The sequence below is a fragment of the Narcine bancroftii genome, chromosome 6 (assembly GCF_036971445.1).
Source record: "Narcine bancroftii isolate sNarBan1 chromosome 6, sNarBan1.hap1, whole genome shotgun sequence".
Taxonomy (NCBI): Eukaryota; Metazoa; Chordata; class Chondrichthyes; order Torpediniformes; family Narcinidae; genus Narcine; species Narcine bancroftii.
Genome location: NC_091474.1, coordinates 51153150 through 51178713, shown reverse-complemented (window position 1 = coordinate 51178713; position 25564 = coordinate 51153150). Strand labels below are relative to the sequence as shown.

At 43.3% G+C, this 25564-nt stretch overlaps 2 protein-coding genes across 4 annotated transcripts in view; one reads left to right on the top strand and one right to left on the bottom strand.

Moving 5' to 3' along the window:
- The window catches only part of styxl1 (serine/threonine/tyrosine interacting-like 1), a 48799-nt gene that overhangs the window by 12015 nt on the left and 11220 nt on the right, over nt 1-25564 (bottom strand). For all 3 annotated transcript variants that reach the window (XM_069884961.1, XM_069884962.1, XM_069884963.1), the window contains 3 exons: nt 14277-14410; nt 4078-4223; nt 74-168 (listed from right to left, as the gene is read on the bottom strand). In XM_069884961.1, coding sequence (XP_069741062.1) covers nt 74-168; nt 4078-4223; nt 14277-14410 — 375 coding nt within the window. The remainder of the gene's footprint in view (nt 1-73; nt 169-4077; nt 4224-14276; nt 14411-25564) is intronic.
- LOC138736078 (uncharacterized) lies at nt 19790-24076 on the top strand. The gene is made up of 2 exons (XM_069884957.1): nt 19790-20252; nt 20381-24076. The coding sequence occupies exon 2, from the start codon at nt 22343-22345 to the stop codon at nt 23867-23869; it is 1527 nt and encodes a 508-aa protein (XP_069741058.1). The 5' UTR covers nt 19790-20252; nt 20381-22342; the 3' UTR covers nt 23870-24076.

The following is a 25564-nucleotide window of genomic DNA, read 5'->3' as shown; positions in this document are numbered from 1 at the left end:
ATTTAATTTAAAGGGTATAACATATTTTGCAGTTACACACATCTTGGCAGGCATCAAAAGGAATTAAACTCACCCAGAAAGTTACAGATTGTTGGAAAATGGGTGAAGAAATCAATGACTTCTGAAGAAGAAATGTGCAAAATTGCAATATCTTGGTCTTCTGCCGTGCTTAAAAAAAAAAGAGATAAACAGAGTGAAACAATTATTTTTTTTAGTTTGTTGCCTCAACAGCCCCTAAGGCTAGAGCTGGATGAGGTCCTCATCCGGGAAGAGACATATAAGGCAATTGAACAACTGAAAAGTGGCAAAGCAGCAGGTATGGATGGAATTCCCCCCCAGAGGTCTGGAAGGCTGGCGGCAAAACTGCAAGTCAAACTGCATGAGTTTTTTCAAGCTTTGTTGGGACCAAGGAAAACTGCCTCAGGACCTTCGTGATGCCATCATCATCATCCTGTACAAAAATAAAGGCGAGAAATCAGACTGCTCAAACTACAGGGGAATCATGCTGCTTTCCATTGCAGGCAAAATCTTCGCTAGGATTCTCCTAAATAGAATAATACCTAGTGTCGCCGAGAATGTTCTCCCAGAATCACAGTGCGGCTTTCGCGCAAACAGAGGAACTACTGACATGGTCTTTGCCCTCAGATAGCTCCAAGAAAAGTGCAGAGAACAAAACAAAGGATTCTACATCACCTTTGTTGACCTCACCAAAGCCTTCGACACCGTGAGCAGGAAAGGGCTTTGGCAAATACTAGAGTGCATCGGATGCCCCCCAAAGTTCCTCAACATGGTTATCCAACTGCATGAAAACCAACAAGGTCGGGTCAGATACAGCAATGAGCTCTCTGAACCCTTCTCCATTAACAATGGCGTGAAGCAAGGCTGCGTTCTCGCACCAACCCTCTTTTCAATCTTCTTCAGCATGATGCTGAACCAAACCATGAAAGACCTCAACAATGAAGACACTGTTTATATCCGGTACCGCACGGATGGCAGTCTCTTCAATCTGAGGCGCCTGCAAGCTCACACCAAGACACAAGAGCAACTTGTCCGTGAACTACTCTTTGCAGACGATGCCGCTTTAGTTGCCCATTCAGAGCCAGCTCTTCAGCGCTTGACGTCCTGTTTTGCGGAAACTGCCAAAATGTTTGGCCTGGAAGTCAGCCTGAAGAAAACTGAGGTCCTCCATCAGCCAGCTCCCCACCATGACTACCAGCACCCCCACCCCCCACATCTCAATCGGGCACACAAAACGGTCAACCAGTTTACCTATCTCGGCTGCACCATTTCATCAGATGCAAGGATCGACAACGAGATAGACAACAGACTCGCCAAGGCAAATAGCGCCTTTGGAAGACTACACAAAAGAGTCTGGAAAAACAACCAACTGAAAAACCTCACAAAGTTAAGCGTATACAGAGCCGTTGTCATACCCATACTCCTGTTCGGCTCTGAATCATGGGTCCTCTACTGGCACCACCTACAGCTCCTAGAACGCTTCCACCAGCGTTGTCTCCGCTCCATCCTCAACATTCATTGGAGCGACTTCATCCCTAACATCAAAGTACTCGAGATGGCAGCGGCCGACAGCATCGAATCCACGCTACTGAAGATCAAACTGCGCTGTGTAGGTCACGCCTCCAGAATGGAGGACATCACCTTCCAAAGCTTGTGTTATATGGCGAGCTCTCCACTGGCCACCGTGACAGAGGTGCACCAAAGAAGAGGTACAAGGACTGCCTAAAGAAATCTCTTGGTGCCTGCCACATTGACCACCGCCAATGGGCTGATATCGCCTCAAACTGTGCATCTTGGCGCCTCACAGTTCGGCGGGCAGCAACCTCCTTTGAAGAAGACCGCAGAGCCCACCTCACTGACAAAAGACAAAGGAGGAAAAACCCAACACCCAACCCCAACCAACCAATTTTCACCTGCAACTGTGTCTGCCTGTCCCGCATCGGACTTGTCAGCCACAAACGAGCCTGCAGCTGATGTGGACATTTATCCCCTCCATAAATCTTCGTCCGCGAAGCCAAGCCAAAGAAAAGAAGATCAGCAGTAATGGTTATAACCACAGACAATGGTATTTTCAAAATTAATAATTTTTATTATTAATAACATAACATTTCTCACTTAACTCTAACTTAACCCCACTATGCGCAAGTGTGTGTGTGTGTGTGTGTGTGTGTGTGTGTGTGTGTGTGTGTGTGTTTTAAAACTCAAACCATTACAGTTTAAGCTTGATTCTGAAGAGATAATTTTTAAAGGTCAAAGCTTTTGTGTTGAAACTCAAAGCCTTAATTGTTGTTCATAAGAAATTATGGAATAAGTATGAGGCATCAGATTTCTTTAAATTGTTGTTCAAAAGCAATTGTGAAATCATTTGAAACATCAAGTCATCAGACTTCTTTAAAACTCACATTTCTTGCAGAGTTGTGTTCAGAGCAATGTTTCACCATATGAGTGATTTTACTCTCTCTTGCATGGAGATTTTGGAATCTGTGTTCCACATGATGAAGCTGTCCTCTTTTCAAAGACACAGTGGTGGCTATTTTTCTTCCATGATTTCAAAAACCCAGAGAAGGGTTACATGAAGTGGCCAGATGAAAATGGACACGTAGAATCAGTCCTCTTTTCAAAGAGGCAGCTGAAGTGACTAAATTCTTTAAAACCACTTTTCCAGTGTTCCTCATTTTCATAAGGAGAACATAAGCAGCCTTTTGTTACTGCATTTCAATACTGTGTGATTTATAGCCCCTTCTTCAATCCTGTGTCACCTACAGGTATGGCCAGGCCTTTTCTGGTATCTTCAAAATGTTCCTGTTTTCAGTAATACCTTGTCTCAAAAAATCTTTAATCATGTGACATGACCTCATTTTGTTTCATTTCTCCAAAAACTTGAATCATGGTGGATGGCCTTTTGAAGTTACTTTTGAAGATGCTAAAAGCATATCTTCCAGAAGTTTGAGTGGATCGGACTCCGATCCATCTGCACAGCTCAACCTGCAAAAGGCTTTCTTGTGAACACAGCTGTTTTTCCAGCAATCACCTATTGTTTTTTCTCAATAGAGAACAGTCATAAGACTTTTATGACTGTTTGCAGTTTTAATTAGCAGTCTTTTTAAGCAAATAGGATTCTAGCGGAGCAATGGCTTAACAGACATTTCAACTTTCAAAATAGTTTTTGCGTATAAAGATCTGTAGTGTCTGTTAGTGGGAATGTGCCCTGTCCACCCAAAAACTAACTTGACTAGGAAATATATAACATTTTAACTTTAAAGATTAATATTATCATAGATCCATCACAATACATACATTTGCATTTTAGGCCAGAATTACTTGTATCTGTTCAAACGAAATAATCACAGGGCTATGGAGAAGGGAAGGGACTGAAACTAAATAAGTAGCTCTTGGAGAGAGCAGTGCAGAGTTGATGGGACAAACATCTAGCTTGCTGTAGGCTTAGACTCAGACCCATACAACGTGGAAACAAGCTCTTCATCCCAACTTGTCCACAGTGACCAAAATGTTCCACCCACACTAGACCCACTGCTTGAATTTGGTCCATATCCCTCAAAACTCATCCCATCCATGTATCTGACAAACATAGTTGCTACAATGCAGATGGAACTCATTCAACCAGCTGAACCCTAGCCAGCTCCAGGCAGAGCAAACTCGTCTGTCTAATTTTCCCATTATTCCCTGTAGCCCTGCAACATACCTTTTGATTCATTTGCCAGCACAAATTTGGGAAGAGGGAGGAAACCGGAGCACTTGGAGAAACCCACAGGGAGAATATGCGTCTGCTGGGGATCTAGTGCACTTTTATCTTTGGTCTCAGGCATGCAAATCCAAAGGTTTCTGTTGACTCTCATGTGTAAGTAGATACCCTCAGTGGATGAACTGAAGACTCACGAGTTCAAACATACTGTGTTTCCTTCAATTCCATCCCCATCATTGATTTATCAGTAGTACAAGGCATAAACCTCATTCAATACATATAATCATCGTAAGACTTTCAAACATTAGCCTCAGAATGTGCAAATTATGGATGAAAAATATCTTTTCATTACTCACATTATCTCTTTCTCATGGCAGAGGTTGATGAATGCCCTGAATTTCAAATCTTTCTGAATTTGTGGGTTACAGGATTGTTTGTAGTCACCCAAATAAAGCTTGGCTGGCAATATTTCAATTGGATAGGGCTCAAAGGCATCCAGCTCCTAATAGTAACATACAATTCAGAAGAAATGACAATTGTAATCAACCTGATTTTGCAGAGAAACAATAGGTGACATTTCTTGGCACCAGGTTTAAGGATTTCCTATTTGTGAATGAATGTAAAGTCCTAAATCTGATGTCCACACCTTTATGGAACTTGTTTATCATTTGCTGGCCAGAAAATCCAAGCCAGCAAATGCCAAACTGACTGGAGTTGGCAGAAATTGCAAGGATGATCTGCTAAACATGAAGGCTGGTGGGTAGAAGGCGAGGACTAGGGCAACACTATCCTTGCTCTCTCCAGTAGAGGGCTGAGAGCGAAGATGCATGAAATAGATATAATGCAGTCAATCAATGGCTATGTCAGCTATGCTAAAGAACCTACAGTTCAGAAAGATATCTCTTCCCATCCAGCCTCTTTTTGTGACAGGGTATTTAGAAGTGGTTTGGGAGGAATTGTTAGAGCAGGTTGCACACAAACATTTTAAAACACAGAATTTTTGCAGGACTTTTGCAGAGTGCTATTTTGCAGAAAGCAACAAAGTAGCAACATTCAGCAACATGCCTGGGAGTGCATGCAAGGCAAGGCATGGGAGAACAGTTTTGCTCTCCGAGAGGGAGGGAGTAGAGAGAGGAGAGACACAGAAATTGTTTCCAGAGGGAAAAGCTGGCAAACTTTTGGAAGATTGCCTGGTCAAAGGAGAAAACCAACAAGAACCCTCCTGAGTGGTGACATTTACCTGTTAAGCACCAAGGCCTGGTGAACTTTATTTATGCTAACTTCTATGCACAGTACAAGAATTGCATGCAACCAGTGAGATTGGACTGTAAACCAAAGAACTTTTCTAAGCCTATATACCCATCACACACACGTGTGCTTAGAATTGGGGGGGGGGGGGGGGGTTAAGGGCAGCGTGAGCTCGGCCACTGCATGCATGGTGATGTCATAATGGCTGCCCGGGGTACGTGCTGGGCTGGAAACATGAGGCAAGGGAGAACCCCTGACGGCGCCGGTACAAGCAGGGCTGGTTCACCACGAGAGAGTGCGCTGCCACACAACCACCCCAGAACCGGCTTACACGACCCGCCACTTGGGCAGACGACCTTGGCGTTTGGGTTTGGCCGTTTGCACTGGCCGAGAGAGGTCCAAGTGTCTTGGTCTACGGTAAACAGTTCATTTTTGCCCCCAATGTCCAATGTAAAAGTTTTGCCGGACCGCTGGAGGACTTTGTACGGGCCCTCGTACGGGTGTTGCAAAGGTGCAGTGTGTGGTCCACAATGAACAAAAACGAATTTCACTGAGTCCATCTCTTTGGAAAGATGGGCCAGTTGGACACCATGATGCTTGGGGGGGCGGGGGGCTAGCGAGGTGAGTTTGCTGCGAAGATCCACCAACAAGTTTGGGTGCTTGGCTAAAGAACTCACTGGGCAGCGAGAGTGGTACGCCGTAGACCAACTCTACAGATGACGCCTGTAGATCCTCCTTGGGTGCTGTTCTGATGCCTAAGAGGACGCAGGGTAGTTCATCCACCCAACTGGGACCTGTGAGGTGAGCCATGAGGGCCAACTTCAGCTGGCGGTGAAATCTCTCCACCAGACCATTTGCTTGCAGATGATAGGCTGTGGTGTGATGGAGTTTGAGCCCAAAAGGTTTGCCAATTGAGACCATAGGGCGGAGGTGAACTGGGCGCCTCTGTTCTGGTGATATGTGCTGGAACTCCGAATGTGGCAATCCAATGGCTGACTAAAGTCCTGGCACACGTCTTGGTAGAAGCCTCCTTGATGGGGATGGCTTCCGGCCATCTCATGGTCCGGTCGACCACCGTGAGCAGGAAGCGCGTCTCCTTGGACACTGGCAGGGGGCCAACGATGTCAACGTGTATATGCTGGAATCTCTTTACTGTCAGGTTGAACTGCTGAATCGGGGTCTGTGTATGCTGATGTACCTTGGAGGCCTGGCACTGAGTGCAGCTCCTCGCCATCTCTGCCACCTTCTTCTTGAGCCCATGCCACACGAACTGCTCCGTCACCATATGCACCAATGCCTTAACTGAGGGGTGATCGTGGACCATGCTGAAGGCCCACGACCTCTCCACTGTGGCGGGACTACCAGGTGCAGCGTGTCCGGGTTGTTCGGCAACTGAAGGTCTTGGACGTTGAGCCCCGAAATGGCAGTCCATCTTCCCTCTGAGCCTATGCCAGTTGGGTGTATTTGAGGCCGGGGTGAGAGTGTTGATTGCCGGTCGGGAGAGTGTGTCCGCCATGGCATTGTCTCTACCCGCCCTGTGTCGAATGTCAGTGGTGAACTCCGACATGAAGGGCAGGGCAACCATGGATCCTTGGCCATTGCGAGGGCCTGTGTGAAGGGCTAGTGGTTAGTGAACGCCATGAATGGCCTGACCTCCAGGAAGTACTGGAAGTGCCAAATGGCCAGGTACAGCGCCAGGAGCTCCCGGTCGAAGGCACTGAACTGAGCTCCAGTGGACGAAGGTGCCTGCTAAAGAAGGCCAGAGGGCACCACTGTCTATCAACCCACTGCTCGAGCATGCCCCCAACACCCGATTATCCACTGAGAGCGCGGTGTGTGCCTCCGGTCATGGGTGAAACAGCAAAGTGGTGCTGGCCAGAGCATCTTTCATTGCTGCGAAAGCACCCTCTGCCTCTTCTGACCAGACCAGGACTTCATCTTTAGTGGCAATCAATACAAACAACGGCCATATGAAGTGGGCGGCACCGGGGATGAACTGATGATCCATACCTACGCATTTTTGCAGGCCCTTGAGGGTGGTGGGTTTGGGGAATTGGACAGCCACGACTTTTTCTGGCTCAGGGGCAGCCCCTGCTGTTGAGATGGTGTGCCCCAGGAACTGCAGTGTCTGCTTGCCGAACTGTGACTTAGACATGTTGATGGTGAGGCCGAATTCCGCTAGGCGAGCAAACAGGGTGCGGAGATGGGCCTTGTGCTCCTCGTGGTCACGACTGGTGATAAGGATATCGTCGAGGTAAATAAACACAAAGTCCAGGTCCCTGCCCACTGCGCCCATGATGCGCTGAAAAGTCTGGGCTGCGTTCTTAAGCCCGAAGGGCATGCGCAAGAATTTTAAAAGGCCGAACGGTGTAATGATCACTGTTTTATCAATGTCCTTGGGTGGACTGGGATTTGATGATAACCCCGCACCAGGTCGACTTTCAAGAAGACCTGGGCGCCATGGAAGTTGGCCGTAAAGTCCTAGATATGGGGTATTGGATACCTGTCCAGTGTGGTCGCATCGTTCAGGCATCAATAATCCCTCCAGGGTCTCCAGCCTCTGGAGGATTTGTGGACAATGTGAAAAGGGGATGCCCAGAGGGTGTCCGAGCGGTGGATGATATCCAACTCCTGCAGGCGCGAGAACTCCTGCTTGGCTAACTGCAGATTCTCAGGCAGAAATCATTGGGCCTTGGTGTGCAGTGGGGGGGGGGGGGGCCTTGTGTGGAGATGTGATGATATACCCTGTGCTGGGGTAAGGTGTCGTTGAACTGTGGCTGCAGGATGGAGGGGAACTCATTGAGTATGCTGGAATACTCGTCCCTGGGACCGGCGATTTCGGGTTTGCAGGTGTCCAAGGCTTCGAGGCAAACAGAGTGGAACGTCTTTTGCCTTTCATAAGTAGGCGTGCACTCTGAGGAAGTCGGCCCCCAAGAGCGCGGTACCTACTGAGGCTAGCACGAACCTCCAGTGCAATTTCTCCTTCCCGATCTGGATCTGTGCCTTGTGGGTGCCGAAGGCTTTGATGGTGGAACCGTTGGCTGCCCTCAGGGTGGGACCATGAGCTCGGGTGTGTGTCTCGAGGGCGGGTGGGGCAAGACACTCAGTTCTGCTCCAGTGTCCACCAGGAAACACCGGCTGGAGGACTTATCTGTCACATGCAGCAGGCTGTTCGCATGGCCAACCGTCGCGGCCGTCAACGGCAGCTGTCCGAGTCATTTCCCTGGTAGATATGAGGTTGCCTGCACTTACGAATTTGTGCCCCTCAGCATTGGTGATAGAAGCACCAGATGGGATGGTGCTCCTCACCTTATGCTTGGTGGGAGGCTGAGGCTGGCTAGTTCCTGGACGGGTGACTTGGCTGAGGGCGGCTTCGTTCTCCCTCTTGGTGCGCCAGAGTGTGTCCACTCAGTCTGCAACTCGCTGTGGGTCTTTGAAGTCCTCGCCCGCCTGGAGGAGCTGAATGTCCTGGGCATCTGCTCCAGGAAGATCTGGTGGAATAAGAAGCAGGGCTTGTGATCTTCCGCCAGCACCAGCATCTTGTCCATGAGGGCTGATGGTGTTTGGTCTCCTAATCCATCCAGATGCAGGAGTCTGGAGGCCCACTGTTGTGGGGAGAGACCAAATGTGCCTAGGAGGAGGTTTTTGAGGGCAGGGCATTTAGCCTCAGCTGGTGGGTTGTGGATGAGATCATCCACCCTGGCCGCGGTCTCCTCGTCCAGCACGCTCATGACGTGATAAAACATCGTGGCGTCTGTGGATATGTTCCTGAGGCGAAATTGTGTCTCCACCTGCCTGAACCATGTACATGGGCGATGGGTCCAGAAGGGGGGCAGCTTGATAGCAATGGCTTTGACCAGAAAACCCTCTGGACTCGTCAGGGTCACCAATGTAGCGGTAGCTACAGCGAAGAAACTCACAGCCACCACATTGGATGCACTCAACGACTGTTTTATTCAAAACCTGCGCACTCCCCTTTAAGGGCAGCGTGAGCTCGGCCACCACATGTGCTGTCCGGGGCACGTGCTAGGCTGGAAACACGAGGTAAGGAAGAACCCCTGACGGCGCCATCTTCTCATGGCTGCCCTGCCACACACCGGTACAAGCGGGGCCGGTTCGCCATGAGAAAGTGCGCCACCACAGTGTCCACATTTTTATTAAAGTCAACATTGAGCCCACATTCAACACTTCAGCTGGCAGCTCGCTCCACACCTCTGTGTGAAGAAGTTCCACCTAATGTTCTGCCTAAACTTCTTCCCTTTCACCCTCAACTCATGTCCTCTGGTTTGTATCACACCTAACCTCAGTGGAAAAAAAGCCTGCTTGAATTTATTTTATCTATACCTTCATAATTTTGTATATCTCTATCAAATCTCCTCTCATTCTGTGCTCCAAGGAATAAAGTCCAGGCCTCGTCATTTTTGTGATATTGGCTCAGTTTTCCCTCCTCATTAACACACCCAGTCCTACTGGGCATCACCTACAACCCTGAATTTCACAACTTTTTAAGGCTCCTTTGTTTGAATTCTCACTTTTGAACTCCTCCCATTAACTCATTGGTCAATCATGTCTACAATTTATCTCCTAAATAAGCTTAACCTTATTTGTTTCTTCCCACCTTAACAGCAACTTAAAACTAAATTGTATTTTTTTCCTGACAAAGGGTCTTCAAACTGAAAATATGAACTAAGATACTTCCTGACCTGTTGAGAGCTTCCAACATTTTTGTTTTGAATTCATTCAAGCTCAAGTGATTAGGAGGTAGAAAACAGATTTAATTGGCCCTCAAATGTCTTTTCAAACTCTCAAATGCCACACCTCCTATCTTGCCATTTTAAACATCTTTCGGTTAGCGTAGCAGTTAGTGCAAAGCTATTACAGCACCAACGACCCAGGCTCAAATTCGGCACTGTCCGTAAGGAGTTTGTGCAATCTCTTCCTGATCACGTAGGTTTCCGCTGGGTGCTCCCATCTCTGGGTGTTACCATGCTGTATCTCTAAATTATAAAAAATTATATTATCTTGTTTTATATGTTCATTTCATTTAAATTTCTGTTTACTTAATAATTAATTTTTAACCAACCTATTTACCAAAGGCCAATGTATCCATCTTTTACAACTACCTTCCTGTAATGTGAAAGCTTAATCTATAAAAACATTGTTTAATAGACCCCAAGCTAATACTCTAGTTCCACATCACCTTGAATATACGCAAGAATTAGAGGCATACCTCCTGCTTCACTATTATACATTTCTATACTGATCAAATTCCCAGTGTTACCATTGATTTTTTAAACATTTTTATTTATCATTTGCATCGATACAAACATTAACTCAATAAAGTTAATTTCTTATAACAACATAGTTCAAAAATAATACCATTTTTTTTTCTATTTTCTTGTCACCCTATCCCTTCTACCCCCCAAAGAAAAGAAAGAAAAACACCTAAATCTATACATTTGCTATTATTACCATAGTTAGTTTATTTTCTAACTATTAATTATTAACTGTTAGCTGAGAGGAGCAGGTGAAGTGGAGGATGTGAATGAACTTTATTCACAAAATCCATATATGGTTCCCAGAACTTATAAAAACTCCCGATTTGGTTCCTTAAACTATAAGTATTTTTTTTATAATGGTATAGGTTTGTATTTCATGTTCCATCTATCTATTAATGCAAAATTATGTTTTCACATTATTGCCACACATTTCTTTGCTGCTACTATTAATACACTCAAAAATTTTGTTTGATATTTATCCAACTTCAATTTTGTATCTGCTTCATATATATTACCAAGCACAAATATTCTTAGATCTTTTTGTATTTTTATCTTGTGACAGAGTTTTGGGAGATAAACTGGGAAAGGTTTGTTTGAGTAGGTTACATACAAACACTTTTAAACAGATCTTATTTAAAATACTGGTGCTCTGCTAATGCTAGACATATTGGCTCCACAGCTTTTGTAAAAGCTTTGGAGAGTGCCCAAGAGAATTCACTAATGGATTGTTGTTTACAAAAGGCAACAGATGAAAGATCTTGTCCAGAGCCGTTTTCTGTCTGGAAGGGAGCTTGCTGTTCTAAGAGGGTCATGTTGTTTTGCAAGCAGAGAGAGTAAAACAGGCTTTTTCTCAGAGAGAGAGATCACTTCTACAGTGTTACAGCCAGCAACAGCAGCTGGGAATGGAACAAGACAAGCTGGCAAGCTTGTGGAAAGCCCCATTTAGAAAATAGCTTGGTCAAAGCCCTTGTGGTTCATGCAAGAGGAGAGGACTGGCTTTCTAATGTTTTACTTGGAATAAGAAAAACAAAAAGGCACTCTATGGTGACCTGAAAAGAAGAGGTTATCATGTGGAGAACCCTGAAGGGGCAAGTTTCATCAGCAAGACACTAAAGTGACTGATGGAAGTGCCTCAGTTGTTGATGTGCTGCAATGACAAATCTCTCTCTGAAAACTGACAAGAACCTTCCTGAGCAGTTAACATTTACCTTTCAAGCACCAAAGCCTGGTGAATTTTAAAAATGTTAAAGTCTGTGCACAGTATAAGAATTGCCTGCAACCAGTGAGCTTGGAGGAATGAGAAGTGAGATTGGACTGTGAACCAAAGAACTTATCTGAACTTACACACACATTACACATATATGTGCTTAAAATTAGAAGGGGATTAAGTTAGGTTAGTTACGTCAATCGTGACAAGTTAAAGTGTGATTCTGTTTTCATGTTTAAAGATAATTAAAAACAACTTTTGTTTAAGTTATCATTTGTCTTGGTGAATATCTATTTCTGCTGGGTTTATGGGTCCTCTGGGCTTGTAACATTTTATGGAGGCTCGACCCGGCTTGAAAATTGGAGTTTTTGTGATTTATTACCTAATTGTTTTTTTTTCCTCAGCTAATTTAAAGCTTGTGTGTGGAAGAACAGCAGCAATGGATGTTGATACATTTTTGTCACAACCATCACCTGCAGAGCAAGAGAAAAGAGGAACTGATGGTTATTTCTAAGGCATTAAAGCTGACTGAAGTCAAGCATTGGATGAGGAAAATACAAATACAGAGGATTATGGTGAAATATTATATAGGTGAGGGAAAATTTGTTGAGAAAGAAAATTTTCCAGAGAATAGATCTGTTGAGTTGCAATTGGAATTGGAGAAATTGAGGGTGGAAGAGGAGAGAAACGGATATATGAGGCAGAGGTGGCTGGAAAATGGAGGGAGGATGATGAAAGACAAAGAAAATATGACTTGGAAAAGATTGAAAGGGACAGACAGTTTTAATTAGAGAAGATAAAAATTGGGATGGAGAGAAGTAAGAGAATTGAGGTTGTAACTCCTGGGGAGAAGATTTGGTTAGTAGAGAGGTAAATCTAGTTCCTCCTTTTGACGAGGGAGATATAGATACATATTTTCAGCTTTTTGAAAAGGTTGCTGAGAGCTCAAGATGGCCAAAAGAAAAGAGGCCTGTTATGCTCCAAAATGTATTGAAAGGAAAAGCACAAATTCCATCCTCTAGTTTGACCAGAGAGCAAGTGGCAAATTATAATACTGTTAACAAACAGTATAAAAAGCTTAAGCTTATGATTCCAGAAGCATATAGACAAAAATTTAGGAGTTTGGTGAAATGTTATATGGATTTTGCTCTGAAGAAAATCTGTATGTTTTGACCATTTGTGTGACTCAAAAGCAATAAAATAATGATTTTGACAGATTGAGAGAATTGATATTAATTGAGGAAATTAAAAGGTGTGTTCCAAATTAGATTAAATTGTACCTGGAAGAGAGAGATGTGGGGACATGGTGGCAAATGGCTAGATTAGTGGACAAATTTCCCTAATTCACAAAAATAAATTTCAGAACAATAATCCTGTTCAGAGTTAATGTGGAGCAGATTAATAATCCTGTTCAGAACGTTAATGTGGAGCAGATTAATAATCCTGTTCAGAAGGTTCATGTGGAGCAGATTAATAATCCTGTTCAGAAGGTTAATGTGGAGCAGATTAATAATCCTGTTCAGAAGGTTAATGTGGAGCAGATTAATAATTCTGTTCAGAAGGTTAATGTGGAGCAGATTAATAATCCTGTTCAGAGTTAATGTGGAGCAGATTAATAATCCTGTTCAGGTTAATGTGGAACAGATTAATAATCCTGTTCAGAAGGTTAATGTGGAGCAGATTAATAAGCCTGTTCAGAAGGTTAATGTGGAGCAGACTAATAAACCTGAAATTAAGTCTGGAGAGAATGTTAAGAGAAAAGATGAAGGTAAGGAGGGAAAAGACATAACTTCTGGATTTGTATGTCATTTTTGTAAGAAACCTGGTCATGTTATTGCAAATTGTCTAGTATTGAAAAAGAGATGAGAAAAGGAGGTTTTACTAGAATCATGTATTCAAACATTTGAATTTAAGGATACTTCCTTTGGGAAAGGGATACAGGAGTATCAAAGCCAGAACCACCAGCTTCTTCCCACGGCCAGTGATACTGTGAATGACTGAATTAACTGTTCATAATAGTGACTCTATTATTCAATTAACAATAATATTTATTTTAATATGAGCATATGTATCAATTGTCTTTGTGTGTGTTATGCTGGTATGCACATTTGCAATGTGTTGCACCGACGACCAGAATGCTGCTTCATCAAGTTGTACTTGTATAATTAGATGATAAATAAACGAAGTAGAAATTCTGCGTGGCTCACAGGATCTCATAGTTGTATGAGATGTCATGAATGTACTCTGACAATAAATCTGAACTTTGATCTTTGAAATTTGAACAGAGGAGACTTATCAAGATGTTACTTTGATTGGAGAATATGTCTTATGAAGCAAGGTTGACAGAGCAAGGGCTTTTCTCATTTGAGAGAAGGATGAGTGATTTAATAGAGGTCTACAAGTTTACAGGAGGCACAGGGAGGACAACCAGCATATTCTTCCTGGGGTGAGACTAGCAAACATCAGAGGACATCTGTACTAGATGACAGGAGGTATGTTTCAGGGAGACATCGGAAGTACTTTTTTTTTTAAAAAAAAAGAAAAACAGTGGTGGTTGCCTGAAAAGCATTGCCAGGGGTGTTGGCAGAGGCTGGTACAACAGCGACATTTAAACTTTTAAACACTGAAGAGCACTCTGATCATTTAGATTTTCTTTTCTTTTCTTCCATGCTTGTGCACCTTTTGAAAAATAACATGCATACAAATTACAAAACAAATGTGAGTTACACTTTGGAAAATTGGGCTCACTTTGCTGGGGAAGGCCAGGTGGTTCAAGATTGTGGAGTTATTGAACCTGCTCCACACAACCCACTAACCTTACCTGTGGCATGTAAAATATTTTCTGTGTCCTGAAGAATGGATAACAAGCCGAGAAATGTTTATATCCTCCATTAAGGACCCTGATTGGTTGTCGGCTGACAACTTGCAGAAGATTTGCATATTCAATTGCAAGCCCTTGGAATGATAAAGATAAATAACAACATAAATGCTTAAGCAAAGAGTAAATCACCACAAAATGTTAAAATGCAACAATTACCTTAATCCACAAATATGGGACACTATTTCCAGAAGTACATTGAAGGATGGAGGTACAGGTTAGAAATTTTTAAAGGAAAAGCCTCAGGGTGGAATTCATTGCAGGGTACTGAAAGAAATGGTGGAAGTTAGAATAGATGTGATTGTAGCAATTTCCAAAAATTCTCTGGACAGGTTCTGGTGTATTGAAAGAGAGCAATCGTCAAGTCACTATGGAAAAAAAATACAATGTTGCAAGAGGCAGGTTACAGTAGGGTAGTTAGCTTAACTCTGTAGTCATTGAAGTAATCATTAAGGAAGAAATATCAAGACATCTGGATGCAAATGCAGCATGGGTTCAGGATCAAGACTCTTTTGACAAATTTCCTGGAAATCTTTGAGGATATCATGAGCACAGTGGATAGATGGTGTATTCTTGGATATCCAAAAGGTGTTCGATAAGGTGCTGCATAAAAGACTTAACCGAAAGATAAAAATGCATTGAATCAGCAACATTGTATTGGCATGAATAGAGGATTGGTTAACCAATAGAAGACAGAGTTGGGACACATGGACTTTCTCTGATTAGCCATCAGTGGTGAGCAGACTGTCCACAGGTTGGTGCAGATGTTTATGATATACATTAATAATTTCAAGAGGGATCTGAGTTTGACAAAGTTCAAATTTATTATCTGAGTTTTATGTGATATCATGTATGTACTCAGATTCTTTTTCCTGCAGGCCAGGCAGAAATTTTACTTATGTATAACTGTAAACTGTACTCAAGAAAGAGGTACACAAGCTAAAGAAATGTAAACAAACTGATGGGAAAAAATAAGTAATAAATAATGTGCAAAGTCAGTGTCCTTAAATGAGTCCCTGATTGAGTCTGTTGTTTAGGAGTCTGATGGTGGAGGGGTAGCAGCTGTTCTTGAATGTGGTGGAACAAATCTTGTGAGACCTAGACATCTTTCCTGATGGCAGCAGTGAGAACAGAGCATGGCATCAGAGGTGTGGAACCTATATATTTACAGCTGCTGCTCTCTGACAGCAGAGTTCGATATAGATTTTCTTGATGGTAGGGAGGGTTTTGCCTGTGATGTATCTGGTGGCTGTGTCCATTAACTTTTGCAGAACTTTCCACTCCGTGGTAATGGTGTCTCCATATCAGGTGGTGATATAGACGGTCAGCACACTTACCAAAGCACATCTGTAGAAGTGTGCCAAGGTTTCCGATATCATACCTAACCTCTGCAAACACCTGAGAAGGTAGAAACACCGACATGCTTTCTTCAGGATGCCATTAGTACGTTGGGCCCAGGAAAGGTCTTCTGACACAGTGGCTCTCAAGATTTTAAGCTTGCTTACCCTTTCCACCTCTTATCACCCAATGATCACTGGATTATACATCCCTGGTTTGCCCTTCCTAAAATCAGCTCCTTGGTTTTGGTGGCATTGTGTGAGAGGTTGTTTTACACCTTTGAGCGATGTTTTCAATCTCCTTCCTAAATTAAACACCAAATTAAGTGGAAAAGCAAATTCTGCAGAGGATGCAGAGATTCAAATTGGTTGAATGAGTGGGGAAGAGTCTGGAAGATGAAGTATGATGTTGTTAAATGTGAGGGAATCCACTTTGCAAAGAAAGTAAGTCAACAGATTATGTTAAATATTGAAGCATTCTGTTGGGAAAGGGGACTTAGAGCTGCTAAGATACACAAAAGGTTAGTTTGCAAGTGCCACAGGTAATCATGAAGGTGAATGGGATGTTGGCCTTCATTGCCAGAGTAATTAATTTAAGACCAGGGAGATTCCTCTGCATCTGTACAAGCTTCTGATCTCTTTACTTGAGAAGGATATAATGGCTTTGAAGGTGGTACAGAGGAAGTTCACCAGTTGATTCCAGGATCAAGGGAGTTAAGAAATATTGAATCACACTGGGATTCAGAAGAATGAAAGAGGATACTATAGATACATAGAAAATTATAAAGAAGGGTAGACAAAGTTGTTTCCACTGGTAGGTGAAATTAGAACTAAGGAACACAAGCTTCAAACTTCAGGGGAGCAGATTTTGATGGAGATGAGGAGGATCTGCTTTTCCCAGATAGTAGTAAATCTTTTGAATTCTCTGTGGATCTTCTGGTGTGGAAAGCAGTGGAGGCTTCCTCACTAAGAATATTTAGGACATTTTTAGGTAGCCTTTTCCATATTACGAGTTATGGGGGAGGGGAGGCAGATAGATACTCAAATAAGAATCTGTTAAACAATGTTGTGATGGCAAAAGGAAAATGACTCAGTCAAAGAGCAGGGGATAAAATGACATAAAAACAAACCTAGGAATCTGCTAAAATAGTGAATAGTAAATGGGTAGCAAGTGGAGGATGGTCACTGATTGGGGGATGGGAAAATAACATATGTATTGAGTTAGAGTACCAGTCCAAATTTAATTGCTTCATACTCTATCAGTCTGTATCAAGAGCTTCCTGTGAAAATCTCCATTAGTGTATTTAAGGCAGAAATTGATAGGTGTTTGATTAATTAGAGCATTGTGTTACAGGGAAAAAGCCAGGGAGTGGGGCTGAGTGGGAGGATGGTTCAGCTCATGATTAGAAAGACAAAGTGGACTCAATGGGCTTACTTCTGCTCCAATTTATCTTCTGATAATGACTGAGTAAAAATTGACCATGTTCTCAGTTCTTGACTGCCTCCACTGCTGACCCCTCGTTGAGGACTGGTTCTTGTTTTCCTGACTTCCTCCTGAAGTCCACAATCATCTCATTGGTTTTGTTTACATTGAGTACAAGGTTGTTGTTTGTGACACCACTCAACTAGCTGATCTATCTCCCTCCTGGACACTTCCTCATTGCTGTCTGTGATTCTGCCAACAATCATGGTGTAGGCAGCATTTGAATTGTGCCTAGCCACACAGCCATGGGTGAAATAGAGCAGTGAGCTAAGCACTCATCCTCAGGGTGCCCCTGTGTTGATCATCAGGGAGGAGGTGCAGTCATTCCCATTCCCATTGATAATGACTGAGATCTTCCGATGAGGAAGTTAACAATCCAGTTGCAGAGGGGAGGGGTGCAGATGCCCAGGTTTTGAAGCTTGATGACCAGCACTTTGGGAATAATGGTGTTGAAGGCTGAGCTGTAGTTGATGAAGAGTAGGCAGATGTATGTGTTGCTGTTGTCTAGGTGATCAGAGATGAGTGCATCTGCTGTGGAGTGATTGTGACAGTACGTGTTAATTCTGACTTTATCACAATAGACAAGAGCAGCTCACTCGCTCTTCCTGGGCACTGGGATGACTGATGCCCTTTTGAACCTATGACTGCAGCACTGATGTTAATGCCCAGCAAATGTCTGTGAACACTCTTGCTCTAAAGTAAAACATTAATCAGGGGAAGAAAAGCAAGCAAGTTGTAAACATTTCAGTGCAAATAGTAAACCCAAAATAAATTTGTTAAAAGCAAAATGTATTTGAGTGATCTGATTTTTTTTTGATGAGATAACAGAGAAGACTGAAGAAGGAATACAGCAGATGGTGTAAAGCAGGGGTGTCAAACTCAAATTCATGGAGTGCCAAAATTAAAAACTTGGACTAAGTCGAGGGCCGAACTAAATATTTATTGAAAATTTTCAACAACATCTGCATGTTTTCTCTTCTTTCAACATATGTAATGTTAAACTTTTTCTTATTAAAATAAATGTTTAATAATAGTTTTGGATAAACTCTTTCCAGAAGCATTAACAAATGAGAAATAAAATATTCAATAAATAATATTTCTCTATAGAGGATTTGTCAAATGTTGCTAGTGTGCTGTCGAATAGTAAAATCTGAGGGCTATTGAGAATGTGGGAGAATAACATGATTCCTGAAACAATCAAATGGGTGACTGATTGTGAGTATGAACTCTAGCAGGGTTATTTGCCATGCCCTTTTTCCATTGGTACAGATATCCTTTGATTTACACACTTTTCAAGTTTTATGCCTAATAAGCTTGTATCCAGGTGCAGGACCATTTTTAATGGAATATATTTAGGAATATATTTATCACTGTGATATGAATCTATTGGAAGATCATTTTATCCTGAGATTAAAGTTCATAATAGTTACTCAGGCCTGTGTGCAGGAGGGCGGGGGTTTGCGGGTGATTGGGTTGGACAACGACAGTGCAGGGGCATCGGCTCTCGCTGCAGGGCGGCATCTCGGTGGATCAGTGGCCCCGTCACCATGAGTCGCGGGTCGGCCTGCAGCAGGGAGGGGGAGTGGGCAACGGTCCTGGTGAGGTCAGGCCCCCCCCTGAGTTTCTGCCGGACCCCCCTTGACCTGCTGAGTTTCTCCCAGACCCCCTTGACCTGCTGAGTTTCTGCCGGACCCCCCTTGACCTGCTGAGTTTCTCCCGAACCCCCCTTGACCTGCTGAGTTTCTCCCGGACCTCCCTTGACCTGCTGAGTTTTGTTTTGAGCCTCTTAATCATAATCTACTGTTCAATCTGTTTTGCTGATAAGTCTCTGATTTGAGGCATTAACACTGTTCCTCTTTCCACTAACCTGCTGAGCTTTTCCATCTTTTTTGTTTTTGCATTTCAATCGACACCAATATTATTAATTTTATTTAGTAATTTATTTATTGAAGAACTTCTGAATGTCAAAGCACATCACATCCACTGTTGCCCCTTATCCACTTCTGCTGGTTACAATCTCAAAAAAGCTAATTGATTTGTCAATCATGATTTCCCCTTCATAAATCCATGGAAGAGATGAAATAGAATCATTTTAAAGAGTGTGCATTGGGATGTATTTGTGCATAAAAGTGGCAGAAACTATTGAAAGAGCAATCACTATTATGTGTGGAGTCCTGGGTTTTAAAAGTGTAGAATAGAGGCATAGTATACAAAAGCAGGAATATTCTGTTAAACTTTAGGGATGTGCATCCGTCCTCAGCACACTGAAGGAAGAACATAAACAACCAAGAGAGGATGAAAAAGTGGCGTACTAAAACTGTTCCAGGGACGAAGAATTTCAGCTGCAAGAAAAGAATGGAAAAGCTTTCCTTGAAGCAGGTCAATAGGGGATTTAACAAAGATATACAAGACCAGGAAAGGTCAGTAGAGGGTAAACAGAGGTGGTCTCAATAACAGATTTTATATACACCAAAATTGGTGGGCTACAGACAATAAGCAGATGAATGTGACCAAATAGATTGCACTCCAAGGAACACTGTGTGGTGAATTGCCACCTTCTATACCACAATGATTCTACAATTATGTAATCCTAATTACATGCAGGCAATTTGATCAATAATGGCCAGGCTGTGTAAGGTAAAACATCATGAGATGGGAATGTGTAGGGAGTTACCCTGTACAGGGCAGTAACAAGAAGGGGAGGTGTCCTTGTACTCCTGTTAGGTAAAACATCATGAGATGGGACCGGAGAAGGAGTCACCCAGTACTAAGGAGTAACAGAATGCATCCTTGTACTTACAAGATAAGAGAGACATTGATGGATTGAGAGGCAGGAAGCTAGCAGGGAAAGGATAGCAACAGTTTTAGTCATTGGACAAGTAATGATATGATGATGTTCTAAGCATGTATCCAAGGGTATAAAAAAATCACCATTTTGCTGATAACGGCAGAATGCATTCTCCGACTAACTTTGTTAGTCGCAAGTGTTACAATCCGGTAATAAAGAACAAAGAACCCTGATTTCGACTCAGTCTGGTGTTTGTCTCACTCATTCATGAACAATGCAGACCTAACAATTTGGTGACCCCGACGTGATGGGTGAGTGAACACTGGACGACGGTTTCTGTTTTTTCTGACAATCATCTCAGCCGGCTGATAAAAAGGTCCAGAGAAGCCTGTTTTAACAAAATTCTCTTTTTTTTAAAAAAAATCTTTATGATTGTCAGTAAGAACTGGAGATCGGACAAATTAGACGACCACAATTGAAGGTCGCATGCCAGGATTGTAACACGTAAGTGATTACAGACAAGATAAAAGTCCTTAAGGTGTTTGAATGACATTTATTAAGTGCTTCGCAAGAAACTACTAGAGTTTAAAAGTCTTTATTGCGTCGTTGCAAAGTCCAATAGAGTGAGAAGGTGGTCTATAAACAATTGAGGACCTGAGTTTTCTGCCCTAAACTGGTTATTAAGAGGAGAAATCTCCCACGTGAAGGTTGGGCTTTGAAAGAAAACAAAGGTTCAGGCATATTGGCCTCAATTGTATCTGAGAGACTGACTTATAAATGTCCGGTAGGTATGATAATGTCTGTACACTTGAGAAGTTAAGAATTTATTTCCCCAATTCGCCGTGGTGGAATACCACAGCAGACACTAGAGACCTTGAGACAACAAAAAAAGTACTCAGGGACGCCTGCCTGGTGAACAAGAACGACGACAGAAGGCTGCGACAGCTGTGTCCGGATCAGGTAGGAGATATTAATGAAAAAGTTGACAAACTCCTAAGAGACACCCAGTTTATTCGAAATACTTTTGATAAGTTAAATGAGGGTATTCCCAACATCACCAAGGAGATAAAGTTACGTAAATTCATAGATTGGTACAGGGAAACAGGACAAAAGTATAGCCCAAATATTTGGTTTTCTAGTTGTAATTTAACTTTCAGACCCCTTTGGGAAAACAGAGAGTGGAAAACGAGCAATCAGAGTATACAGGACAGTCTGAAGTCAATTGGAGGACAAGACTTAGAGACTGTTCTTTTAAAAGATATTAGTCATCCAGCTTGCAAGGAGACATTTTTAAAAGTAATTTTCGTTGACATAGATCCCCTAAACGGACAAAAACCTAAATTAAAACAGGCATTAGAAAGCGGTCCCGCAGCTATGGCTGTACAGTTGCCTGCTAAGACTTTTGACCAAGTTATTAAGGAAATTAATCAGGAATTAGAGGAGCGAAATACCAGTAATGCGGCATTGGAAAAACAAAAAATGCTCCGAAAATGTGTAGACCGCTGGAGGAAGAGGGGTTGGTTACCCGGGGGCACTGAGATGTTCCTGACAGGTGAGGAAAAAAAAATTTTAAAACGTAGAGGCTTAGATAAGCTGGAAGAAACAAAACACAGAAGGGAAAGGAAAAGTGCCTGTTTCCAGTTTCCAGCCACGAAGTGTCCGGGTTTGCTCTCTCCCTCCCTCCTTTCACCCTCCCCCCTCTCTCTTCTCTCCCCCTCTCTCTCTTCTCCCCCCCCCTCCTCTCTCACCCACTCCCCCTCCCAATCCCAATCTGTGGCGGTGCTGCCCTGAAATCCCCAGGTTGGGCAGGGCAGAGAAATACAATTTGGTTTTAATTTTGTGCCCACAATTCCAGCTCCGCATCAAATGGGATCCTGTTTTATCCTCTCTCCCTCCCTTTTTCCCGCACCCCCACCATTGCGGGATCAGGGCAGACATTGTGGGCTGACGTGTAGCTCACTCGAGGTGGGAGGGAAGGAAGGAGTGATAGTTCCCAGTGGTGGGAGACCCAATCTGATCCAGACCAGTGATCACAGGATGAGAACCTTTTGAAACCTTTGAAACGAAAGTGTTAATCTGAAGACTTTTCTCCCAGTGGGGCCAGTGCAAGGCATTTTCTCTCTCTATCTCTTGTGCTCTGTGTATCTGCATCTCTATCTCTTTCTCTCGCTATGCTCGCTCTCTCTCTCTCTCTCTCTCTGGCACCCCAGATGGGACACTGGAGTCACGTCCCTTATATTCAGATATTGAGACACTGGGGTGTGACAAGAACCACGGGAATAGGGACACATTAGACGAGGTACAGGCCCCTTTAATAAAAATAGAAGGGGGAGTAATAGATGTAGAGACCCCTCTGGAGTCCAAGAAAATAGAAAAGGAGTGAGAGATACAGAAATGGAACATGAAAAAGGTTCAGGATAACATTAAAAACTTAAACAGAGATATTAATGTGCTGGGGCAGATCAGTGAGGATCAAAAAGAATTAATGGTAGGTGTATTGAAGGAAGTGGAAAAGATAACTACAACACTGTCAGGAGAAATTAAAGCTGAAGGAATGGTAATAGGAGTGAAGGACGAAAAGTGTAGTACAGATGAGGAAACGAGATACGATCCACCATGGGAGGAAAGTAAAAGGAAAAGACTCAGGAGGGAGAAAAATAGACATGCCTACCTGGACATAGTTAGAACAAAAGAGAAAGATGTGAAACAACTAAACTATGGCCGAAAAGATTATCTTAGAGATGAACGTGACCAATATACCTTTGACCCTGAGACATTGGAAGCTGATAGGGACAGTGACAGTGACGAAGAAGAGTCAGAACAAGGTGGGATAAATAAATGCATGCCAAGAGTAAAGAAGGAGCAGAAATCCCCAAAATTGAGATATCAATGCCCATTACTGATCACGGGACGGGGAACTCAAAAATATGTACCCTGGTCACGAATGGACTTAGAGAGTTTAATGAAAAAACTACCTCCGTTGAGTAATGGGGCTAGTCCATGGATTTCTTGTTTTGAGCGAGAAACCTGCCAAGAACAATTAGCACTCGCAGATGTCAGAACTATCATGATAAAATTAAAGGCAGAAGGGGCCCTGAAGCAAATAGAGAGAATTGTAAGAAGCAGTAAATTGGGGGATGAAATAGAATTTAACCCACTTCGGAATAAATTTTGGGAAGCACTTAGAGAAACATTTCCTACACCCTATAGTTTGGATGCCTTGGTAACCCTTCAACTAAAGGAAGGAGAGACTGCACACGAGTATTTCACTCGAGCATGGGACTTATGGGAAACAGGGACTGGAGAAAGACCCGACCACAGCCCCTTAGGAAGGACTCACTTTCGTAATGGGATAATAAACGGACTACCTGCTACGGTTCAAGCAAAATTAAGGGACATTGTGGGATTAGAGACAATGTCAGAGGATTTGTGGAAAAGACACCTGACACATGCAATCAAACGACATCGTCAATCAGAGCATGCTAAGTCAGAAAGTGCATCCCAGAAGGAGGTGGACAAAACAACCGATAAATTGGTGAGAGCCATAGAACATATAGGGGTTAAATTAGCGGCCCAACAGATAGTCCCACAGGTCATGGGGCCAGTGATAAATCCGGGACCCCAAGTAAGAAATGGTTGGGAAAGACAGCTAGGTACAATGTATAGAGGGGAACATGCAGTATGCTGGTACTGCCAAAATCCTGGACACTACCAGCGGAACTGTCCGGAGGCTGGGAGAGCAAGGGGAAAAAGATTACCCTCTATGAGAGGCTATCGGGGAAGAGGAGGAAACTTAAGAGGACAAGCAAGGGGTAGGGGTGGACACATTGATGGGCCCCAGAGAATCGGGGGGTGGCAGAGTGATCAACAAGTCCAGGCACCTCAGTGTAATGACTATATTGAGGAAGGTGCTGAATTTGATTATTGAAGGTGCCCAGGAGAATCAAAAATCACGCCTCCCTGGGAGCCACCAAAAATTTGGGGGACGGTAAATGGAGAAAAAATTGAATTTATGGTTGACACAGGGGCAGCAGTTACGACAGTGATTAAAAAACCCCCAGGGAGCACATTTTCGGGCAAAACATTATCTACAATAGGATTCTCCGGGATAAGGGAAACACAGCCCTATACAGATAACATGACATTTGGACGACAAAGGGTTAAAACGCCTGTCCTGGTTGTGCCAAGTTGCCCCATTAATTTATTAGCAAGGGACATTCTTACCAAACTAGGAATAACCATACAATGTTCTGAGAAGGGCCTTCGGTTAACATACCCAGGGGATACAATAAGAAGGGGAGGACAGTTTATAGTAATGACCCCATCTAACGCTTCAGAAGACTCTGTGGAGGTTAGTATTTTCTGGAGTCGGCTACTGTATGATGAACCAGGCCCAGGGCTGATTAAACAGTTTTTTGAGTGGAGGGCCAGTATTCCACGGTATGGGGATTACCATTATCCACTAGATCCTATGCATGTTACATTAAACTACACCATCCACCCGGACCAGGAATATGAGGAGAGGTGGGACTCTCTAAAAGAAGGGAAGACAGAAACGATACATTGTCCATTTATCTTTGTAGGTAAGGAGGGAATAGCTGCTATGGTTGTCATGACAGAAGAACAAATGGAGTGGTTCTGCTTAGGAGTAGAAAGTGTGCCTCATGTGACCTTGGGTATTGACAAAGATCATCACGCTCGACAGCTGGGTCCGATGGTAAAGGAAGCGATAGGGTGTGAATACAGGCAGACAGAAATCCCGGGATATTCCACCTCGGAGGGAGGAAAATTTGTCAGACTGAATATTGAAGCATGGGACCAGGTAGTGAATGAGAAAGTAGAAAGAGACCGAGCCATAGAAGGAGAAAATATTGATCACAGAGACTCAGACAAATATTTTTCTAATCTGAGTCCACATATATGGACAACGGGGCCCTATGATGTGGGAGTAATAAAAGGAGAGGTATTTCTAGAATTGGCCAACCCCGGGCAGAAACCAATATGGAGAAAACAATACCGCTTGTCGCCCAGTCAGGAGGAGGGTATTAAAGGAACGATAGAAGGGTTAATGGAGTCAGGGGTTTTAAGGGCGGCACCTGACAGTATGTGGTACACGCCCATCATGCCTGTTCCCAAACCGGGTAGAAAAGACTGGAGGATGGTACACGACCTCCGGGAGATTAACTTGGCTACCAAGACCATCGGGAGACCAGTCCCAGACCCATATGTAGCACTTAGGGCTCTGAGTCCGGAGCACGAATACTATGCTGTCATTGATCTGGCAAACGCATTCTTCTGCTTGAATTTAGCTGAGGAATGCCAAGACTGGTTCACTTTCACTTACCAAGCATATCGGTACACATAAACTAGATTACCTCAGGGTTATAAGGACAGTCCAGGACTGTTCAATCAGGCCCTTAGCGAAATCCTAATGAAATTAAAGCTCCCGGAAGATGTTACACTGATTCAGTATGTAGACGACCTACTATTAGCAGGGAAAACGCCACATGGGTGCCTGACAGGGCAGCCAAACAGGTTACTGGTTATCATGAACATATACAGGGGATGATTTTGAGGTCCCATAACAAAAAAAAATGAATCTGAAACTAAGGAGACTTGTAGC